Source organism: Rousettus aegyptiacus, unplaced genomic scaffold (assembly GCF_014176215.1).
Source record: "Rousettus aegyptiacus isolate mRouAeg1 unplaced genomic scaffold, mRouAeg1.p scaffold_m13_p_3, whole genome shotgun sequence".
NCBI classification, from domain to species: domain Eukaryota; kingdom Metazoa; phylum Chordata; class Mammalia; order Chiroptera; family Pteropodidae; genus Rousettus; species Rousettus aegyptiacus.
The window spans coordinates 55,782,259-55,804,556 of record NW_023416306.1 but is presented as its reverse complement, the minus strand read 5'-3'; the positions used below and the strand labels follow the sequence as shown (position 1 = coordinate 55,804,556).

Here is a 22,298-nt window from a genome sequence, read left to right as displayed (position 1 = left end):
TGAGATCTCACAAACTGAATGGAAACCTGTCCCTGAGAGGGCAGCTGAGGAATGACAGGTATCTTCCGTACCGTCATCTCCTCCTGCCGTTGATAAGTCCTAACGCAGAATAGCTGCTGCTGTGTTTTTTGGGTTCCATGGAGATACTTTGAGTATCTACACTTTTTATAAGCACCAAGGACACAGTTTACACCAGCCCGTTGGAGAATTGCCTCATTTCAGGCAGGCAAAAGGGCAGGAAGCCGGAGCCCAAAGTAATATCTCTGGAGAATCTGTTACTGGTGTAAGAATTGCACCTGAGAATTATGTGGTGTAAAGTTAATCTCTCTGCACATTTTTTGTTTCCCCAAGAAAATAATGTGGCTAGAGCAGCTAGCTGCCTCTGAGACTGAGGTCCACTCGTTTTTGTCCTGCAAGAACAGCCTTTGAAGGAATCCCCCTGCATGGGTCTGTTCAAGAAATATACGGGCCTGTTCCGTCTTGATCCTTAACATGGAGGTAACCACCAGAGGCAAACTGCCCAATTAACATAAATGCCTCTGAGTTTAGGGAGTAAGAGCGCAACAGGCTAAATCTTCATTCTCAGAAGTATCTTTTCTCTGAGTCACCATGTTTGATATGAGTTAACAGTAGAGTTCCCTGTCTTGTAGCGATGTACTAAGTGGACATCATGGATAGAAAATTTGTAAAAATGGGTGTCTAGAGAGAAAATATTGGAATCCATAGATCTCTAACATGAATGTGTTTATTTTGCTTATTTTAAAAAATATGGATAGGATGAAAGAGGAAGGAAATAAATATAATACAATAGACTATAAACAATTGATTAGTCTAATACATTAAAAAGAAAGTTCAGCCTTTAAATAGCCAGTTGAGTAATAACAGCAGCCCAAGCTTTTAATCCCAGATACTCCACTGAGTTATTATATAACCAAACCTTAGCGAGTTTTAACTTATCTGTGACCTACATGTTTTGGGGGGCCAATTCTAAAATTGACTTCATAATTGGGTGTGAGCAGTAAAGAAGGGCACTTATCTCAAAAAGCATCACAAAGAAGGGCACTTATCTCAAAAAGCATCATGTTATATGAAAGTGGCTGTAAATCTTGTAAAATGTCTTTATGAAGCTAGTACGTGCTTTAAGGAATCTACAGTTAAGATAACAACATGTATATATTTTGAAAGGATAATGAACCTTTTACTTCAGGCCAACAATCTTAAAAATAAAAGGAAGTAACTTTCAAAACCAACACTAATTTAGTAACATGTTGATATAAATACATTTGTTGTATGTCTATAATAAAATATTTTAATTTCTGTGTTATGTAGGTTTTTTTTTTTTTTATAGTAGGTTTTATTCTCCCTATCAGGAAATTCCTAGGAAAAGGAATGAGATGATATTTTTACGAAAATTTGTTTGGAGTATGTAGATTCTTGATCAAAGTAATGATTTTGACTTATGTATGTCTACATAATTGTGGATTAATAGGCCACTTCTCTGTATTATAGTGTTAGCTTAGGTATATAATGTGACTGACTATTCATTATATGGAATTGTCATTTGCATATGCCTGAAAGATAAGTTTCCTTTAGATTAAGACAGATTTATATTTATGTGCTCTCTTTTGTTCAGCCATCATTTCCAAAGGTGGGGATTTTGGTTTGTACTGTTTATATGTTCAAAAGTAGAACAGCAACAGTTGTTTATCACTTCCTCCCCTGCTGTGGTCTCTTTCCTATGGTGTTGGCTAATCCAGGACCATAAGCCTCTACTTCTAAGGCCCTTATCTAAAACAGCTTGGCAAAACTAGAAGCAGAGTAGCCACCAGAAAATCAGAATAAAGCGTTGTTTTTAATGGTAAACATGAAAATTCCTTATGGGATATTAATTTTTGAAGACATGTTTTCATAAAATTTCCTTTCATTTTGCTGAAATAATTTAGCCTGAAGAAATTTCTAGTATACATTTTATAATGTATATCTTACAGTGAATTATTATTATAGTGACTCTTGATGTTACATCATTCAGTTTTAATAGCCATTAATTTTATGGCCAGTCTTATTTCTTTTGTCCCCTTCCATTTTTTTGTGAAACAGATCCTAGAAATTTTATAATTTTACACATAAATATTTCAACCCAATTACTTTTGACATGTGCACTTTTAAAACATTACAAAATACAGTTTCCTTAAAAAAATAGAGAAAGCTAACGTCCTCTTTTAATTTCTCTCTTACCTGAGGCTGCCTTTTCCATCTTTCCACCATTAAAAGTAACTAGTACAATAATTGATTTAAGGATGTGTCCTTTAAATTCATTGTTGACTGTGGTGAGAGTACATATGTACATATTTATATGTAGCACATATTTGTATATTTAAAAATAGATAAATTATATCAAACTGTACTTATTCTGCAAATCTTAATTTCATTTTTCAGATCTGAACTGTGAATCCATTTAATAAGTGAGAGAGAGGAGGAGAGGAAGAGGGACAATGTCTTTATAAGGCCATTAAAGTTCTGCCTCCAAAAACAATCATATTGAATGTTAAAGCTTCAACATATGCATTTTGGAGGGATATAGTTCAGTTCACAGCAGCATTATAAATAAGGTACTATAATTTAGCCTTTTAAATTCTTGACCAAAACAGATTTTATTTCTGGAGCAGTCATGCCACTGGCTTGCTATCATTTTTATATTGCTATATCTGTGATTGGTATTACTATCCAATCAATAACTCAAGCAGAAAAAGCTGGTATTCATGTTATATCCACATTAGCAGGTCCTGTTGTTTATAACTCTTAATTCTTATATGTGTCTCTCATTATTTTTCACTTTTATCTCTTTTTTTAAAATACTCCTTACTCAGTCTTTTTTTTCCCCCAGCTTCTCTTGCTTCTTACAGGTCTTCCACAGCACTAGCAGAGTGATCTTTCTAAAACTAAGCAACTATGTTACTCACTGTACCAAAATAAACCTCAAAATTAAATACCTATACTCTTTAAAAATGGTATGCAGGACCCAGTACTCTCTACCCACCTCTCTAGCCTCATCATCTCTGCCTCTGTCTTTCCTTTTCCTTCTGCCCTAGTCCAGGTGTATGTAAGAAACTATTTGCAGTGTTCAGAAGGTACTATGCCCCGTTGCCTCTGTGTGGACCTCTTATAACAATCCTTCTGTTCTAATACCCACCTGTTCTTTTGGACGATGTGCAGGGGTCTCTGCCTCCAGCCAGCTTTTACTTTCTCTTCAGTTTGGGTTTTGTGTCCCTCTTATGTCTTGTACTTTAAGTGTCTGTTTACTTGTTTTTCTTCCATTCACTTTGCCCGTGAGTTTTCAGACTGTGTCCTCATTTCTCTAATTCTGACACCCAACTACATGTCTGTCTTTTAGGCACCCTGTGTGTTGTTAAATCAGTAAATAACAGAATAAGTTCTTTTCTAACCCTGTGAACCCTTCAGCATTTTCAATTGGACAGGTAATCTAGCTTTCTATTTTATAAAAGAAGGGCAAGACTGTCGATCAGGATTTGAAATATGTTGTAAAGGCTTAATTGGTATTTGGTACTTCATTGTCTTTGATTTTGGGAAGTAAAATAGAATTAATTCTAATATTATTGAAGGAATTAAAAAAGATTTATAAATGTCTATTTGAAATGCTTTTTAGAACAAGTCTATAAAAATGAGGGAGAAGTTCAAAAGAACAGATGCTAAGAAGAGGCTGAGTATTTTCTGTTGGAACTGCATGATGCTAGTGGGTAGTGTCATTTCTCTGCTTTCTGAGCAACAGTTTGGTAACGTTAACCTAGAATATGAATTATAACTGAAAGTGTACGTTTTGCTGTAATAGATGACTTTATGACAAACTACCTGCAAATGACAATAGCCTTACATTTGCCTACTCACTTCAGGTAGTGCTGAGACAGCCATGAAGGAGACAGATGCTTAATATAAATGCAATAACAGATGCTGAGTGATTTTGACAAGCTGCGAACCATTACAGCAAGCTCTTTTAATGCGTTACTCTGGAAAATTGTATTGATTTGGGGCAGTTTCTCTTAGTAGAGTTTCATTTTTAGCATAAAACATATTTTCACTTGTTAGTTTCCATACAATCTGCATTGGGCAGAATGATTTGTTTATGTTTCAAGCATTGATTCTTTACTATGTAATAGCTATGTCTACAAATTACCAGTACAACTCACTGACAGTAAAATGATTTGATTAGTCAACAAGTTTCTGTTTCTAGATAAAACCAATATCCTGTTTGATTTTCATCTTCTGCTGAAACTAGCCAGTTGTTGGAGAATCATATGGTCACACCTGACTGAAATCTTTGGAGATTTCTAAAGGTTTTAGATACTCCATCAACATATTAAAGTTTTACAAAAAGCATAAAGGCCTTAAATTAAAAATAACTTCTAAATTTGATTTTTTTTCTAAGCTAATGTATACATAAATAGGCTTACAAGATAAAATTATGGATGCCTGGTTAAACTTTAGGTAACAAATTAGTATTTAGTATAAGTATGTCCTAGATATTGCATGGGATGTACTTTTACTACAAAATTATTCATTCATCTGAAATTCAAATTGAGCTAGGTATACTAGATCCAGAAACCTTATATTGATAAAAATTTTTTTAAAGATGCAGTGCAAAATAAGTTTCTCTTAATGTCCTCCTGTCCCATCTATGTCCCACTATTAGTCTTTGGAAACCTTGCAGAAAACTTCTGTTTTTTAATAAATAACGTGCATTTTAATTTTACTTACACAAACATTTTGCTTTTTAAATTTAACAATATATTTCTACCATGTGATTTTTTTCAAGATGGTATGGAAAACACGGGATAATATGATAAAAGAATGAGTGTGGACTTTGAAGTCACGCAGAGCTGGATTCAAATCTAAATTCTCCAGCTTAATAGCTGTGATGTTATGTAAGATCTCGGCCTCTCCTTTCCTGTGTTGTCTTATCTGGGAAATAGAATAATGTGCCAGGTAGTGGAGGATACTGTGGAGAGCAAGATGGTCAGGGCCCCTGCTCCCATGATGTAATGCGTGCTAACAGCACGTGACTAGCACTGAAGTTCCTCATAAGTACTGAATTTATTGAGCCATTACTGACTGATATGTCTCGTATCTGAGTGTCGCGGCTACTGGAACAGTTCAGTTATAACCAGACAGTGATATGGCTATAAGCAGAATACATGAACAGTAGCTAAAAGAGAACTAGTATTTTCTATACTATTTGAATATGCTTATTCTCATCGTATTGAGGTATTAGTACCTTGAAATGTCTCAGTCATGTTTTTTAATGTACTTTGAATATCAATATAAAGAGACTTATTCTTGGGGATTTTTCTTAAAATCTTGGGTTTTAAAGGTGATTTGTTTAAACATGTGAGCATTATTATAAGTGGTGACTTAACAAGAGCATATAGCAAGGACGTGGTCAAACTTCAATTATAATTCAAGTCATCAGACTCCCTAGTCCATGCTCTTTCGTTGCTATCATGCTTCCTTTGTGTAGTTTAAATATAGCTATGCAAACTTGGGCTTCTTTATATTGGATTATCTTTACTTTTACTTTTTAATTGTGAGAAGTTAATTTTTTTTGATGGGGGGACCTAATTGTTTGCTATTTCATGGAGGAATATTATAGTCTCCTAAATAAGAAGAAAATATATGTCTAGTTTATTTTTAAGATTACCCTGTATTGTTTCCCATGAAGCCATGCAATGCCTGACGTTAGAATGCTCATCTTATTGGGCTTGGCATTAATCCTGAATATATATTTTATATAGCTATGATTTATGCAGTTAGTTGGAAATTGGTATATTTTATGTATCTCATTTATTATTATGTACAATAAATGCATTTGCCAGGAAACTAAGGTTCAGATGATAGGCCCCCTTGCTCAAGGCCATATACTGTTTAGATTTCAATTCCAGGTTAGAGCCAGTGTTCCCTTGTTGTGACACCAGGACATTTTTAAAAACAAGTGCCAGTGGTTGAGCTAATTGAGTGAAATGGAGTTAATGCTTTAAATACTATAGTTGGAGTTGGAGTAAGGAAAGTCAATAGGTACTCTTTATTATTGCACAGAGTGAATTGCAGGCATTGGTGGTCTGTGCATCTGCTCATATCCATCTCAAACTTTCGTTCCTTCCAAATATATTTTCTCTTAAAGAGATAACGGGATAATTTGTTCCTTCTCAGAGAAATCCCTTCTCATCTTCCTGATGCAAAGCAAGGGTGGTTGTACATTCCTTTTTTTATTGAAGGAATTATTGACTAACTTCCTGATGGCTCCATTTTCTGCAAAGCAAAAGATAGATGTAACTGTGGAGACAATTTGCAAAATGGTTGGATAGCCAAGGTTACAGATGGGTTAGTGATGTGGACATTGTCAGTAAAGATCTGAATTTAGCATTTTAAACAGTCTAGATAAGTATTGTCAGAGAATGATGAGATTTGTGTGAGTCGAAGGAGTTGAGAAGGTTTTATTTTTGAATGGGGAAAAAAAGAGAACATTATAGTCAGGAGGGCATTTTGAAAACCTTTGAAAAATCTTTTATTTAACATTCTTTTATTCAGGTTTTTTTTTTTTTTTTTTTTTTTTTTGGTCCATGATTGAATGTATTATCTTCCAGCAGTTCGTGTAATGCTTGTGAGTCACACTTCATTTTTAATCAATGTGTTTGTATTCTTTCCCCAGTCAACTGTGTGAGCATTCAAAGCCAGGATCACATTTTACACTCTTTACATTTTATTTTTATTTTTATTTTTTGCCCACAGCATCTCTCATACAGAGCCAAGTAAGTTCCTTATTCTTTGGGTAAAGATCTGTAAGTGAATCCAAGATTATAATGGTCTATATTGAAGAGCTCTTAAGGAAATATTTTGTGTATATCTACCATCTTATTTAAAAGAGATATTATGCCTTTAAACTTCTTATGCAAGTATTACCTGCAAGTACAGTATAATTTTGAATTAGCCCTAAAATGATTACTATTTTCTTGCCTCTAAAGAAAATTACCTTAAGTTAAACCAACATGATTTTATTGCTCAAAAGAATTATGGTAGTATCAAGTGCTTTTTAAATTATATAATTTTAGAATATAATTTTAAAGTTCTGATAAAACATAACCATTCTGTTTCTTTTCTCTGCAGAGTCCCATTTTAGTTGCTGTTTATAGTCATTGTAGAGAAGAACACTAGACTTCGAAAAAAATGTTAGAAAGTATAGGTAAGACCGTATTCCTTTTTGACTGTTTTTATAAGAATCAAAACTCCTTCCATTGGGATCTTTGCAATATGATGTTTTATGAATAGCATGAGTCTATCTAGAATAACATAATTTTTAAGAAGTTTTTATCTGTTAGCATTATACCAGGGTAATGTGTTTCTATATTTGGACAATTTCATTTGAATGTTATAAAAAAATCATTTATAAGCAGAAGTTAAAAAAGCAAATGAGATGTTTTATCAGTTACGGGTTTTAATAAAGCTTAATGTCAATGCAGTTCTGATTTATGAACGCAATTCTGGCTAATATTTGTTTCTGGATAGCACCAGAAAGTTTAAAAGTATTTTTAATGCTGAAGAAAGATCATTGTCTATGTCATACCTTTACTTTATTTGTGACAGGTGAAAAATTACCGAGCTCTCGGTTTTAAGTTGATAAAGATAATAGTAATAAAAACTTAGACTGACTAACTTTAGTTATGATTTAAGGCAGTTTAATTTCTACACGGGATAATTTAAGTTGAAATATTCAGATTTCCCAAGCTCATGTGTTAATCTTTTTTCCACACTGCTCTTTAGTTTTAGAAAAACTAGTTTGTTATTATGATGCATTTTCAAGTAAATTCTCAAGTATAGAATGCTTTACCCCTTAATATATGAAATTGTCATATTTTGGATGTTATCACTCATCAATGACATTATTCATATTTACTTATTTGTTAATTATATATATGTTTGACCTTCAATAGTTTTTTATAAAAAGTTGAAATAGCTGGCATTAGAACTCAAATATACTTCATCTGAATTGGTTTCTGTACTTAACAATTAGTTGCATGTATTGTACACTATAACCAGTTCCCTGCTTTCAAACTAACTTTCTTACAAGATACTTCAAGGTATGAGGGGGACATATTTAGAGTGACATATTACAATCCTCCCCACCCCTTTTTTGGGTGCTCTTGAAGAGAATAGCTTTAGGATTTCTATAAGCATGGGTTGATGTGTATACTTGAATCCTGTTATTGACTAATCCTGCTCTTTGGTATAGACAAAACTCGGGCCCTGCAGGCAGCAGAGCGCTTGCAAGCCAAGCTACGAGAACGTGGGGATGTGGCAAATGAAGACAAACTGAACCTTTTGAAATCAGTCTTGCAGAGTCCACTCTTCAGTCAGATTCTGAACCTTCAGACTTCTGTACAGCAGCTGAAAGACCAGGTAGGACATAATTCATCCAAGCAGGCGCTAACAGCATGGCATAGATCTTGTGAAAGGCTTGTGTTTTTCTGAAAAGCTGCTTTTTGTATGTGTTAATGAAGAGTTAATGAAGTCATTTAAACCTCCAAACTAGACTTTCAGATTTACTGTGGCTCCCCTGCCCCCCCGCCCCTATTTTTGTAATGGTTGTTGCTGTATATTGTAGATGATATGACATTGTGTTGAAAGCTGTGTGGATGCTGAAGAATGAGCCCCTACAGGAGAAGGGAATGATAAAAATATGTTTAGGGTGGATGGCTCTAGACTTGGTTTCCATCATCACTAAGGCTCATTGTTCATGTGATCTTGCTCATTCAGATTCAGACATTTAGTACACTTATGAGATTTCAGATAAGCCTGGATTTGCATATGTAATCATGTGTGAGAAAGGGAAATCACCTCTATTTTGACAGTAAAAGGAATAATTACATTGTCATCAGTTAGAAGAATTGCAGTTCTCACTTCTTAAAGGAGTGTAAGTAGCAATTGCTTGCCATGACAGCATCAGATGGTGATAAACATTAGAACTTCTAAATGTAACAGTGTTTTTCTCTGTAAAAATTATGAGCATTAAAAAATCCTAGCACTTATATTAAAACCGAAACATATCACCATGACAGAATGAAAACTGAAGTCAGATGTTCTTTGAACTTACTTAATTTAATCACCATTTCTCAGGTTTAGAAAATATATTTTTAAAATAGTTGTTATCCCCACAAGGTTTGAAGTCAGTCTATGCCTTCCATCCAAATTAATTCACATTCTAATATTTTTAACATTAATTTAATGGTTATGGATGACTTGCTAGCAAATATTCTGCCTTAAAAGGTTAAAAATGAAACTTGAAGACTCGTATTATAATTCAGTGAAAGAACAACTTCAATTTAAAAAAAAAAGCCTCAAAAATGTGCCAAATGCAAAAAGAACAAATAGTAGCTAGCAATAGAGAAGGAATTTGTTTAATATCATATAACTTCTTAATCTAGACATTCTGGTAGCCAAAAATTTTAAATCAAAAATAATCTTTAAAAATATTTTTCTCTACTAAATTTCTGCTTACTGGTTTAAAAGGTCATGATTATGAGTTGAGAGGTGTTTTTGTTATATGTAGTTGTGTTTGTCCCCTTTGCAGTTTATTGAAAAGATTGATTTTTACTTACTTGTTTTCAGAATGGATTGGCAAGGTTTTGGAGAAACCAGTCTCCTGAATCTAAGTATGATTATGGTGTGGAAAATTATCTGGTTTTTCAGAGTGGAGAGAATTTGAACAGATGTCTTCTCCCCTTATTGTATTATGAATATATGATTACAATGAAAGAAAAATTTGATTAAAAAAAAGTACTAGTAAGTATTTCAGAAAATACTACTAGTCCAGTGAGATAACTGAAAAATATCCCTCTAGCCAGCCTTATATAAATGGAATCGCATTTGTACTTACCACTTTTGCTAAAGGGAGGGGAGAAATAGGCCTACTTGTTGTTGAACTTGTTTTATGATTTCTAGATTGATAGAGGTAGGATATAGGCTTCAAAGCTGTTTGGGTTCCATGTGATTCAGCTGAAAACTCTTTGGAAATCTATTGAGCATGATGATTATTGATTCTCATACTTTGTGGCTCAGTACAGTATGATGGTGGTGTATTAATGAGAGATGCTGATGTATTTTAGGACTAAGCAAACTGTGAGGTTTATGAATTCTGTAGGTGTTACTTATATATCCTTGGACTTTCTGTTCTTTGATCACCTCGTTCAAGTATTGAAAAGGACCAAAGAAACCATCTGGCCCACAGCCTGCTTATTACAATGGCTTAGAGAGCTTGAGTGACTTATACTAGAACTCAGTTTTCTTGGCCTTGCAAGGCACAGCCCTTTTCCTTTTTTTTAATTCCTGCCTCTGCAACCTGTCTCACGTCGTTGTTGTTGTTGTCGTTGTCGTTGTTGTTGTTTTCTTTTCCAAAGATAGAAACTTGGTCCCTCGATGCTAAGAGTTTAATTTTGGTTAAAACCACTGATAACATCTCAGGTTTTTCAACTCCCCTTTAGTTTTCCATTCTTTATTAATTCAATTTCATTTGTTTATTGAACCAGATTTTTTTTTTCCTTGTGTGACTAGAGTAACAATTCAAAAAACTTGTATTATTGTCTATTTTAAAGTTTAAACATAAATATTCTAGAATTTATCATGTTAGATTTAAATTTTCTATATAGTTTGCCAACTGCTAATTTATTAATACTTATAATTTAATGTTTAATTAAGGCACCTAAGGAATGAAATTTCTTTTGTACTTTTAAACTAGTAGCTGTACAAATCTGATCATGGCTAGCTTTTATTACCTTGTACCAAAATTATATTCTTAGATGTATAATTTTATACAGATGATAGTTGCAAATTGCCGTCTCCATCTTTTTTAGTTTTATGGCTACATTTGACTGCTCTAGCTTTTCTCGACCATCATTCTCGCCTGTCTTTTAAAAAGCAAAGGGAGTGAATAATTAAAAAGCTCAAGGTATATGCAGCATATTGAAGAATAGCATCATATTGTTATATTAATGACAGACGCTGACATGCCATGTTAAATTAAGCCTACTATTATTTTTTCCTGAAATCCTTCTCATTATACTTATATTCAATAATGTCTCATTTTTCTAATTTGCTTCTTCAATATTAAGATTGCCCTTAGAAATCAAACTGTTTCCCTTTGGCAAATTAAACGCTTGACAGGTGTGTAACTAAGAGGGCAAAAAAAAAAAAAAGCCATGCCCTAAAGGGATGTGCTATTTAAATATTGTCAAAAATACTAACTGGTCTGAGAGTATAATTGATGCCTCTGTTTAACTCTGCCACATTGTGTATTGTTCTAACCGCCAGCTAAAAGGATGTGTGCTATTAAACCTGAATAATCTCTAATAGCTTCAGTTCATTTCCTATTGCATGATTCCTTTTAAGTGAAGAGCAGGAAAAAAATGTGACTGCGTGTCAATGATCTGTCAAATGCAAATTCTCAAGTAGAGTCTTCACTGTCACCTAGTCATCAAAGCTGATAACTACAGGGCTCGATCGTATTCATGACAAAAATCCAGCTATTGAGGGAGAAATAAACATGTTAGCAGTTTGATAATAGAAGTGTGTCAGCCATGAGAAAATTGGATTTGCATATTTATTTTATGATGTTCTCCAGTCCAGTATAGATGTGTGCTGCTTCCCTGATTAATTAATTGCCTTGTCTTATGAATTGACCATAGGCTCTAGGCTCTAAACTAAACACTTTTTACCCTGAGTTATTTGTAGGAAAATTGTGAATTAAAATTTTTATTAACTTCAGTAGAAATTTAGGGTTAGTACTTAAAAATGACACTGCTGAGATTTTTTTTTTTTTTTTTTTTTTTTTTTTTTTAAGCCATGGCAACAAAGACCGATTCTAAGGTTAAAGAAATGATGTGGTTAATTCAGGTTACAACAGCTGATATGAGAAACAAGCCCCAGGGCACAGAATGCTATAGAGGATTCTCCTTGTCAGTGATTTACACTGTTATTTTGTTGTTGTTCCTATTACTTGATGTTTCCAGGCTCTTACTTCATTCAACTTTCTCCCAGGAAAATGTCGACTTATATATATATCATCTAGATGCACACACACACAAAATTAAGCCAGATTTTTCTAAGTTTTTCCTTGGAAATTTATGTCATCTCTTGAAATAATCTGTAGACATACTGACTTACCATAGATTCAAGTTGAAAATAACTGTTCAATGTTGATGAGAGCAATTACATCCTTCTTTTTTATTTTTATTCTTTATTTATGGTCCTCATGGTATAAAATTCGGTTTTATATTTGTTTCTAAATTTACTGGCTCACAATCCAAAAAGAATTTGGAGCAACTTCTTCTGGCAAAACATATAGACTAATGGGTGATTCAAATGTATATCTAAACAGAAACTAAATAAAAATATCAAGAGTACTAGATATTTCAAGGACAATCATTTAATTTTCATTTCCCAGGAGCAAAGGCAGAACAAAACTAAAAAACAACAAAACTGTAGGGTCAGTCATATATTGAGACAATGTGAGATATCATTCAGTGAACCAAATTTTCCTTTGGCAGTCGGAGGGTTAGCTCATGGATCCTTTTGTAGGAGGCACGTAATAATTTACTAATAAACTTTGTCGAACACCTAAAATCAATAAAAATACAATGAATAAATAATGTGGAGGTTCTTCCTATCTAGAGGGGCAAATAGAAAAGAGATAGAAAAACAAGAAGGCAGGTGGTATGAGAGGAAGGAATTATTAACTTCGACTAGAAGAAAACTTTACACGAGCTGACATGTAAGATGGGTCTTGGAAAATGAGTAGGAGTTTTCTGCAGCGATGGCGGGGGCAGGGAGACATTGTTTCAGGTGGTGAGAACAGTGGGTCCAATGGGTCCAAGGGTATAGAGCAGTTCTCAGTTGGATGTGACTTTTACATTTTCTTTCCTCCTAAAGGACATTTGGAAATTTCTGGAGACATTTTGATTTTTGCAAGTTGGGGATGGGAGAGGACATGCTACTGGCATTTAATGGGGAGAGTTCAGGAATGCTACCAAACAAAATTATTGGGTTTATAAAGTGTGCTGTGCTGAGAAACTGTGAGACAGTCCCATATAGACCTGTATTATAAGAGCAATAGAATATACAAAGGATATTGGCAAAAGAGGAGACTTCAGAGCCAGATTGTGAGGGATTTATTAAGTGTTTTTTTTTTTTTTTAATAAGCTTTGCTCTTTGTATTCAACTTTCAGTATCGAACTTTATTGTCTCAAGTTGAAATTGTATTAACTTTATCTTCTAATCATTCTATTAAATACAATATTTTAACAATCATTTTTAAAAAATTTCTCCACATTTAAAATTGTTGTAAAAACAGGTAAAATTAAGGTAAGGACTTAAATGACAGTTTCATAGATAAGACCTTCAATTGTAATTGTAAAATACATGAATCGTTCATATAAGGAATGTCTTTTTCATCTTTTTAAGAATTAAATACACTGAGAATACACACTAAGAATACATCACATCCTAATTTATAAAAGTGATGGCTTTTCTGGCAAAGAGAAGATGAAGTAATGTACACCATGTTTCTTTTTTCTAATGCTTTGTCTTAAAACCAGAGCAACTTTTAGAGAATGTTAAGAAATTGGTAGTCAGTGTGTATTACAGAGGGTCACTTTCAAAGATATGATATCAGCAAGGGGCGTTAGATGGAACACCATTATCCTGGGGCATGCCTTTAGGGCCACCATTCTTAGGTATGCATATATATAATATGTTATATATATCTATATAATATATATATATATATATAATTGTAAGACTGCTAAATCAAGTTTATGTCCAGAGTATTGACGTAGGCTGCTTCTAAGTAGTAGTATCAGCAACTTTGATAACTTCTTATATTTTTTAGATTGCTGGAAAGATGAGAATTTTGATAACAGCATTTTGTTGCTCTGTTTTGACTTTGGTAATCAGAAAGATACTGTTTTGCGCAATTCTTGCCTCCAAGAGCAGAAATGCCTATGTCCTCAGCTTTATCTTATTACTTATATAAATAACGAACATGACATAACCCCTTCCTTTATGGTTTCTTATTTGAGACTGAAATGAAGATGATTCATCTGTAGGCTTAACAGTCAGTAAAGGGGAAATGACTACTGTCTCTCAGGAATGCCTAAGTTAAATTTTGACTTGGCGTCAGTTGAAGAAGGGGGACAGAAAGAAAGAAAATATATCTTGACCCACTAATAGGAGTCATCTAAAAATGAAATGGAATTCTTCCTAATCATGTAGCTTGTGAAAATGAAAAAAGGTCTTTCTACCCCTGAAATGCTTTTACTTTTATGGTATAGTATTGCAGCCACTTAACAGAAAAGTGTCTGTTTTGTGAGGCTTTCATGTACATTATCTAGGAGAAGTTTAAAGAGAAAGAGTGATTCTTATGTTTTTACATTTACCATAAAGTTTATTTACTGTAGGAATTTCAAATACTTTATTTTTGGTACAATAACAGCTTTTAAATGTTTGTACCTTTAACTAAAAGTTTGTAAATATAGAGCCTTTAAAGGGACTGAAATTCTTGTTTTATCCTGGGCAAGAAGGCACTGTTCAAGCTTTTTATACAGTGCTGGATTAAAATGCAACACCATCTTGCTATTGGGTATGCATGTGTGTCTAAAACGGCAAATGGTGCTAATTGTATGGTGTTTTGTGACAAAGTTAAATGATCTTTGGAGGGGAAAAATGTAAAATTTACTGGGTATAACCTAAATGAGTTTTTTAACCCAAGAATTTAAGAGTAGATTTACATTTGAAGCTATAGTAACAACAACAACAACAAAAATTACCTTTAAAACGCCCTCATGTGCTATGGACTTCATCTCATTTACCAGGCCATCAGCTCGTTGAGATGGGTTTTATCCATTTCATCTAGTGAGGAAATTAGGATTTAAAGAGGTTTCATAACTTAATCTGGACCACCAATTATTTATTGATAGATTTAGGAGACGAATCTGAGTCTATCTGATCCTGAAGCCAATCAATGCTTTTTGTTTTTAATTTACGCTGTTTATAAACAATTAGTTCTTTAATATAAGGAGCAAATACATTGAAAAAAGTTAATAGCATTCCTAAAGATAAATGCACTTAAATGAATTATTTTGTGAGCTTAGATTCCTTAAGATTTGTTATTTCCCTTTAATTCTGCTCCTAAATTGTGGTTTATATTTTAAAGGCCCTCATTTAAAATATTCTGATTTCATTCTGATTTTATTTATAATTTTGCTCAGTTTTAGAGTAAATGAAGATAATAGTGGAATGGAGAGGCAATATGGCAAAGTAACATCAGTCTTCATGTGTTCATTTCCATGTATTTATAATTGTCTGCAAGATTTTGCTTTATTTTTATTTTTCTCTAAGCAGACTGTGAGCAGTGTATCAGTTTTATTTGTCTTCTGGAAATATGTGACAGATAGGGAAAACACCAAAAAAATTCTAACATGTCATTTGTCTAAATTTTCATTTTCTGAATTACTTACTATTTGTCTTGAAATTTAAAGAAATCTACTTAATTTTGATACCTTCTCCCTCTTTGATGTAGAAATTTCATCTTCCTGTGATAAGAATATTATTTTTGGTTAAGCTACATTCTTTAATTTTTTTTCCCTTGGAAGTTTTGCTAAGAAAGCACAGAAGTGTTGAGATTTAAATAAAGAAAAGACATTCTGCAAATACACATCAACACACATGCCTAGACTGTAGTGTATATGCTGCGCTCCACTTGCCATTTGTTCTTAACAAGCATAAAAAGGAGTTTAGGAATTAATTGTATTTCAGATTTGTTTGTAGCATGCTACATTCATCTTTAAATATCTTAGACCCTACATGATACTTTATTCAAACTCAGTAAACGATTGCTTACTTAACAAATATGTGACGATTTTTAAATACCCAGAAATGTTGTATATTAATAATTTATACTTCTTTTTTAGGGAACTAACTTTTAACATAAATAGGGAAGTCACAAATTATTTTGCAGACCCCGAGTTTTTCTCTTAGTAACCATATTGAAAAGATGCTCCTCCTCCATCTCTTCCTCCTCATCATCATGACAGTTAACATATATTAAGTTCTTCTGTTTGTCAGGAACTATTCTGTATAGTTACCTGTTTCATCATTACAACAATACTATAAAATAGATAAATTATTTTCCTCAGTTTACCTATGGGGAAATGGAGGCACAGAAAAGTGATAGAGTTAGTCTTTGAACACAGGCAGGCTAACTCTGGAGCCCAGGTCTTAATCATAGAGCTCTGTTTTCTGTTTCACTGTCAAACAGTGTAATCAACATAGTTTAAGGATTTCCTGGTGATTCGAGGGATCATTTTGATTATTTGATCTCTGATGCTGGCAGTGTTGTGTAGTTTGCAGAGAAAGATAATTCAGACTTGTTTTCTGGCAATAATATTTATTAGTAGATGATCCTAAGCAAGAATTTATTTCTTAAAATAAAAATGTACATTATATATACACACACACATATACATACATATATGTATATATTGTGTCTGTATGTATTTTAAGTGACTCCTTTTTCCCTCCTTTAGTTGTAAAATAGGAACCAAATAACATGGATCTAATAACTCTAAGGCATAATATGCCCCATTCTTACCAAGGACTTAATAAGTATTCTCTTTTTTCTAATTCTATTTGAAATTTATATTCTAAGATAGCAGTTCCCAAACATTCTAGTCTCATTACCCCATTTTATTCTTAAAAATTACTAAGGACAACAATGAGCTCTTGTTTATGTGGTTTTGTCCATCAATATTTACCAGGATAGAAATGAAAATTGATCACTATTTTAAATACTTATTAATACATTTAAAAATAGCAGTAATGAACCCATGACACTTAAAAATTGGTAAGAAAAGTGGCATCGCTTTACATTTTTGCGCATCTCTTTAATGTAGCTTAATAGAAGACACGGGATTCTCATATCTTCTTCTGATATCCAATATCAGATATCTGATATCTTCTCATATCTGATGTGTTTAGATTTGTTGTCTTAGTTGACATATTTGGAGAAAAGCTGGCCTCACACAGATATTTAGCTGGGAAAGGTTGGAGTATAGCCTTTTTAGATAGTGGTGAGTATCCTTCTTTGATAAGGCTCCAAAGCTCTTGGTAATTTCTCAAATATTAGTTACAATATAGAATCTGAAACCAAATCAGTGAACATTTTGTATTTTATTACAATAAAACCTATGTTTTATTCGCATTTGTTTAACCTATGTATAATTTTGTATCACACTAGTCATCTGAAAAATTTGAAAAGTAGAAAAATTACATTTTACATTTCATTGTATAATATAAAAAAATTACACTTGGTATTATTGCTTTCCATGTTATCAACGGAGTCTTTAAATTATGGAACGTTGTCAGGCTCAGGGTAGATACAAGTTTTCTAAAATTCTGATTTTCACTTGAAAGCTCAAATTTTCCCATTGGCAGCAGTTAATGTCACTTGTTTCTTTGGAGTGGCAGGATTACTTTAGTTGCTTTTCAAATTTTCTACCATATACTCAAGTTTGTATAATCACTTTTTGTTATTAAGTCATTTTTTCAAGTGGTATGGTACTCATGAAAAAAAGTAGCTAGTTTAGCTTATAACTCAAACGATAGTGCTTTTCCTTTAGACAACAGTTGTATTTTTTATGCAACATAAGTGCTTCAAAAAGATATATTGCATACTGAAGAGTCAAAATTGAAAAAAAAATGAATAATTCTGCTACTTCATCAAGAACTTTTAAAAGTGATTCAGTGGGTGGGGAAATAGACTGTTGTTCTTGATGAGAGGAACTGAAAAGAATTTCTTTTTTTCTTTCAGCCTACCACAGCCCCTTAATAATGCTAATAATAAATAAAGGTACTATCAAAGACCAGACAGTATGAAAAAGAAACCATTATTTTGAAATTAGTGGAATCTAATTGGAATCTCAGTAGAAACATAGGGGATAGGTTTAAGAATCCTGTTGTATTTTACTTCATTGTAGGTGCTAACTTTTTTTAAATGGTAAATAAGAATACATAATAAAAATAGTTTAAACCAAAACTACGACTGTTTTAAATTCAAGTCATTTTCTAATTTTTACCCAAGTATTCATGTATATTTTAGGAAATTGGTGTGTGTAGGGAATCTGAATCTTTTCATGTAGAGTATTTCTAAATATTTTAGTGGAATTTAGACCATCTTTAAAAAATTAGTTTATGAAATACATATGGAGTACTCTGCATTATGCTGCCATAATGAGCCTGACATTTTAGTGCAGTGTGTGTCATAGATTGATTTTAATCAATATCTTTTATGATGTAATTTCAAGAATGAGTAAAAGCTTGATAGATGCAGCTTTGTGTGAAAACTAGAACATTATGAAATAGCATAACCTGCTACATGGCCTTTCACTTAAGTTGATGACATTGTATAAAAGTACAAAGTCTACTGTTTTGTACTTGATCTTGTCATGTAATAAGCTATAGCAATCAGTATTGCTTTGGGTAGATTATTGACCATCCATGTATACCTCCCTATAACACTGAAAGGAAAAGACACGAATCTTATATACTCTTTAATTCATTTCCTTCTTTTGGCTTTAAGTGTTCTTTGCCTTCCATCTTAGTTCATAGTTGATAGTTTATTCTTTTTAGCACAGGAAGATTTTAAGATAAATATACCACTGGAACTTTGTACTCATGTATACTTAGGGGCAGTTTCAGAAAATTTGCATTTTGATTACTCAGAATGACTTCTTGAACATTCTTGGGTTAAGGAATTATTTTCTAAATTTAATCTCATCTTTTAAATTTATCAGGCCTTGATAGTAACAGCTACTTTAAAATACCTGAAAATTATAATGTGGGTTCTAGGCCACTTTGCTAGTCAAGAATTCATAGCTATGGGAAGAAAGGTATTCTATCTCAAGTGGATAAACTAGTCCCAGTGGAATAATTTTCTAACATAGCCAACATATTAGTGATTATGGGAAGCATTTTATCTCTTTAATTACTGTCCCGTCACCTAGACCCCAATATATTGGTCATTTGAGGTACTCAGTTATTATTTCAGTGAATGAAAGGAAGATCTCATAGAAAATGTAAAATTATGCTTATTTCACCTGAAAATGCTCCTCCCTTATAACTTGCTGCCCCATTTTGTATTTCATTTAGTTCAGGAGCTGTGAGCGACTTTATGTCCAATATAGTCTCATCACATTAAGCTAATCCCCTTTGAACATGCAACTCAATTTCTTTAATTAGCTTTAAAAATAAGGATCATTAAATCAGAGTGCCACCTTCAATTACTGTGCAAGGGTTTGCCTGTTCAATAATGCATCAGAGTTGTGCTCTAATCAGTATTTCACTGAAAGATTTATGGAAAAGGAGGCCTCCCTTGGTTCCAAACTTGAAGTGCAGTTCCATTATGTATAAAATTTTTTTCCTGTGATTGCTGCCATTTTAGGTGCTGTATTTCATTGAATACACTCTCAGCATCTGATCCATTTTTACATTTAATATTTGGGAACAGTTCCAGAGAGTGTTTTACAGCATTTTGTAAATTCACAAGAAAATAAGCACTTTTCTTGCTCTGCAAGAGGAAAAGACAAGGTGTGGATTTAAAAAAAAAGTCTGCATTTCTATGAAGTGCACCTGTTATAGCAAATTCCCCAGAGAATGCCTTATTTCTTATTTCTCATTATGTTAAGGAGTAACAAACAAACAAAGAATTGGGAAATTGAGCTAGCAATGTATGTTTATAAATGTGTTTAAAATCTATGCAACTGGGGTTGCAAAAGCAGTGGTCATTTTTCTTGCTTAATTCAGGATAATATATATTTTGGTTTTTAAATGATAGAAATATAATATCCATCAAATGTATATAAGCATTTGGATCATTTTGTTCTCATTTTATACTATACATTTAGATAAGTCAAAATAACAGGACCACAAAATAGGTTTTGATAATCTATACAAAAAGGCTTTAGGGAATTCAGTTTGATCCTAAGCAGTCATTTTTGTAAGCAATTATATAAGTACTTCTGGAAAGATCGATGCTAGCTATTAAAATAGTGCTAATAAAATTAACTTCCTTTTCAGTGAACAACCCAGAAGGGATAGATGAAACATAAGAAGACAATATATCAATATTTTTGTAGTAGATTCAGTTAAGTAAATCTATATATTTGCAGATATTCTTTTTGATTCAGTTTAAGTGTAAATATCATATTTTTGTTATCAAAAATATTAAAGACATTTTTGAGTGTCTTTTCAGTGGCATTTACTTTACAGAGCAGATATTATTATGAAAAAATATCCAATTTATAATTTTGAAATCTCAATTATGTGAACCTATTACCAGGGTGGGCCAAATTAATTTACTGTAAAAAGTATAACAATGATTACTTTTTTTATAATTTGGCATTCAATTAAATTATTAGAAATTTTAAAAATTTTATAATTTTGGAGGAAGAAAAATTTGAATGTGCCCTGTAGAGTAAAACACATTTACGAGGATTCATCTTGACTTGAGCCCTCATTAAAGAATTAATTCTGGGAATGGAAATTAGCCATTTGAATCCATGTGAAACCTGTAGAGGGTCATCCATCACAATAATAGACTAAGCTTCATCATTAGATACCCAGTTTTTACATTCTCCTTTATTTTAGGTGAACACCTAGTAATTCAACTTTAAATTTACAGTGTCTGTCAGAGAAGATTTAGTGTGATTTATAGAAGCTGTTCCTACCACCTACTTTCTTTAAGAGAAGTATTTTTTTATATTGTTCATTGGAGTGAGTGCCCAGGTTCTGTGCTCTGATTATATCACTTATTTTGTAAACTTTTAAAAAAATTAAAAAATAGTATGGACAAAACAGTATAGCTCAAGTATTTTTTACAAATTGAATATGCACATACAACTCTTCACCCAAATCAAGGCATAGAATGTTACCACCACTTGATAATACTTTCTGTGTCCCCTCAGCCAGTCCTAACCCCCTACACCAAATGAATCCCTATTTTTTCCAGCCTATTTGAGGTGTAATTGACGTACAACATTGTATAAGTTTAAGATGTACATCATGGTGTTTGATACTTACCAATATTGTTCAGTGATGACCACAGTAAGATTAGTTAACACATCCATCGCCTCACATAATACCTTTTAGCGTGTGTATGTGGTGAAATCATTCACCTCTGCTCTCTTAACAACTTGCAAGTATATAGTACAGTATCGCTAACTATAGTCACCACGATGTATATTAGATCTCTAGAATTTATAACTGGAAGTTTGTAGCTTTCGACCACCATTTCCCCATTTCCCCGGTCCCCCAGTCCCTGGCAACCACCAGTCTACTTCGTTTCTAGGCATTTGGCTATTTTTAGGCAGATCATACAGTGTTTTAATTTTTATCCTGTAGATAAGTATTTGAATTTTATATAAACTCCATCTCAGCATGCACATATACGTGTGTGTGTGTGTGCGTGTGTGTGTGTGTGCCTTGTGCCTGGCTTATTTTCCTCACTTTGTGTCTGCCACATTCGTTCATATTGTATGTAGCTAAAGTTCTTTTCCATTTTTCATTGTATGAATATACTGGAATATATTTGTTCTTTTGTTGAATGTAATTTTGTTTTCTCCAGTTTGGGTCTATTATAAATAAAAGTACCATACATGTGTCTTTTGCTGCTCATAAGTACATTTCTCTTGGATATTTACTTAAGAGTGAAATTTCTGAATCTTAAGTTATATATTCAGCATTTGTAGATTCTGTCAAACTTTTTCCAAGTGATTGTAGGTCTGTGCTTAGTCACTGTAACAAATGAAAATTCTCATTCCTTCACATCATTGCTTATACTTGTCACTGCTAGCTTTAAATTTCTTTTTTTTTCCCATTGTAGCCACTGGGGGGTATGTTGTAGTATCATATTATTGTTTTAATTTTTATTTTGCTGTCGAATAATTACATTGAGTGCTTTTTCATATGCTTATTGGTCATTTGGATATCCTGCATTGTAGAGTTCCTGCTTATGTCTTTTGCCCATTGGTTTGTTAGTCTATTTCTTACTATTTACAATTTTAAAAATATATTCTGAATACAATTTTGTTGGATATTTGCATCACACTGTTTTTATCTCCTTTGTATTTTGCCTTTTGCCTTCCTTAATTGTATTCTTTGATAACTAGAATATTTTTGTTTTTTTTTAA

General features: G+C 32.8%; 1 protein-coding gene across 9 annotated transcripts in view; it reads left to right on the top strand.

Moving 5' to 3' along the window:
* The window catches only part of MPDZ (multiple PDZ domain crumbs cell polarity complex component), a 144,578-nt gene that overhangs the window by 12,887 nt on the left and 109,393 nt on the right, over positions 1–22,298 (top strand). For 8 of the 9 annotated variants that reach the window (XM_016162952.2, XM_016162946.2, XM_016162953.2 and 5 more), the window contains exons 2-3: positions 7,174–7,249; positions 8,297–8,463. In XM_016162952.2, the coding sequence (XP_016018438.2) occupies positions 7,234–7,249; positions 8,297–8,463 (183 nt within the window). In that variant the 5' untranslated portion in view covers positions 7,174–7,233. Of the gene's footprint in view, positions 1–2,436; positions 2,610–7,173; positions 7,250–8,296; positions 8,464–22,298 lie in introns of all 9 variants that reach the window. The other variant, XM_016162947.2, reaches the window with a different exon arrangement.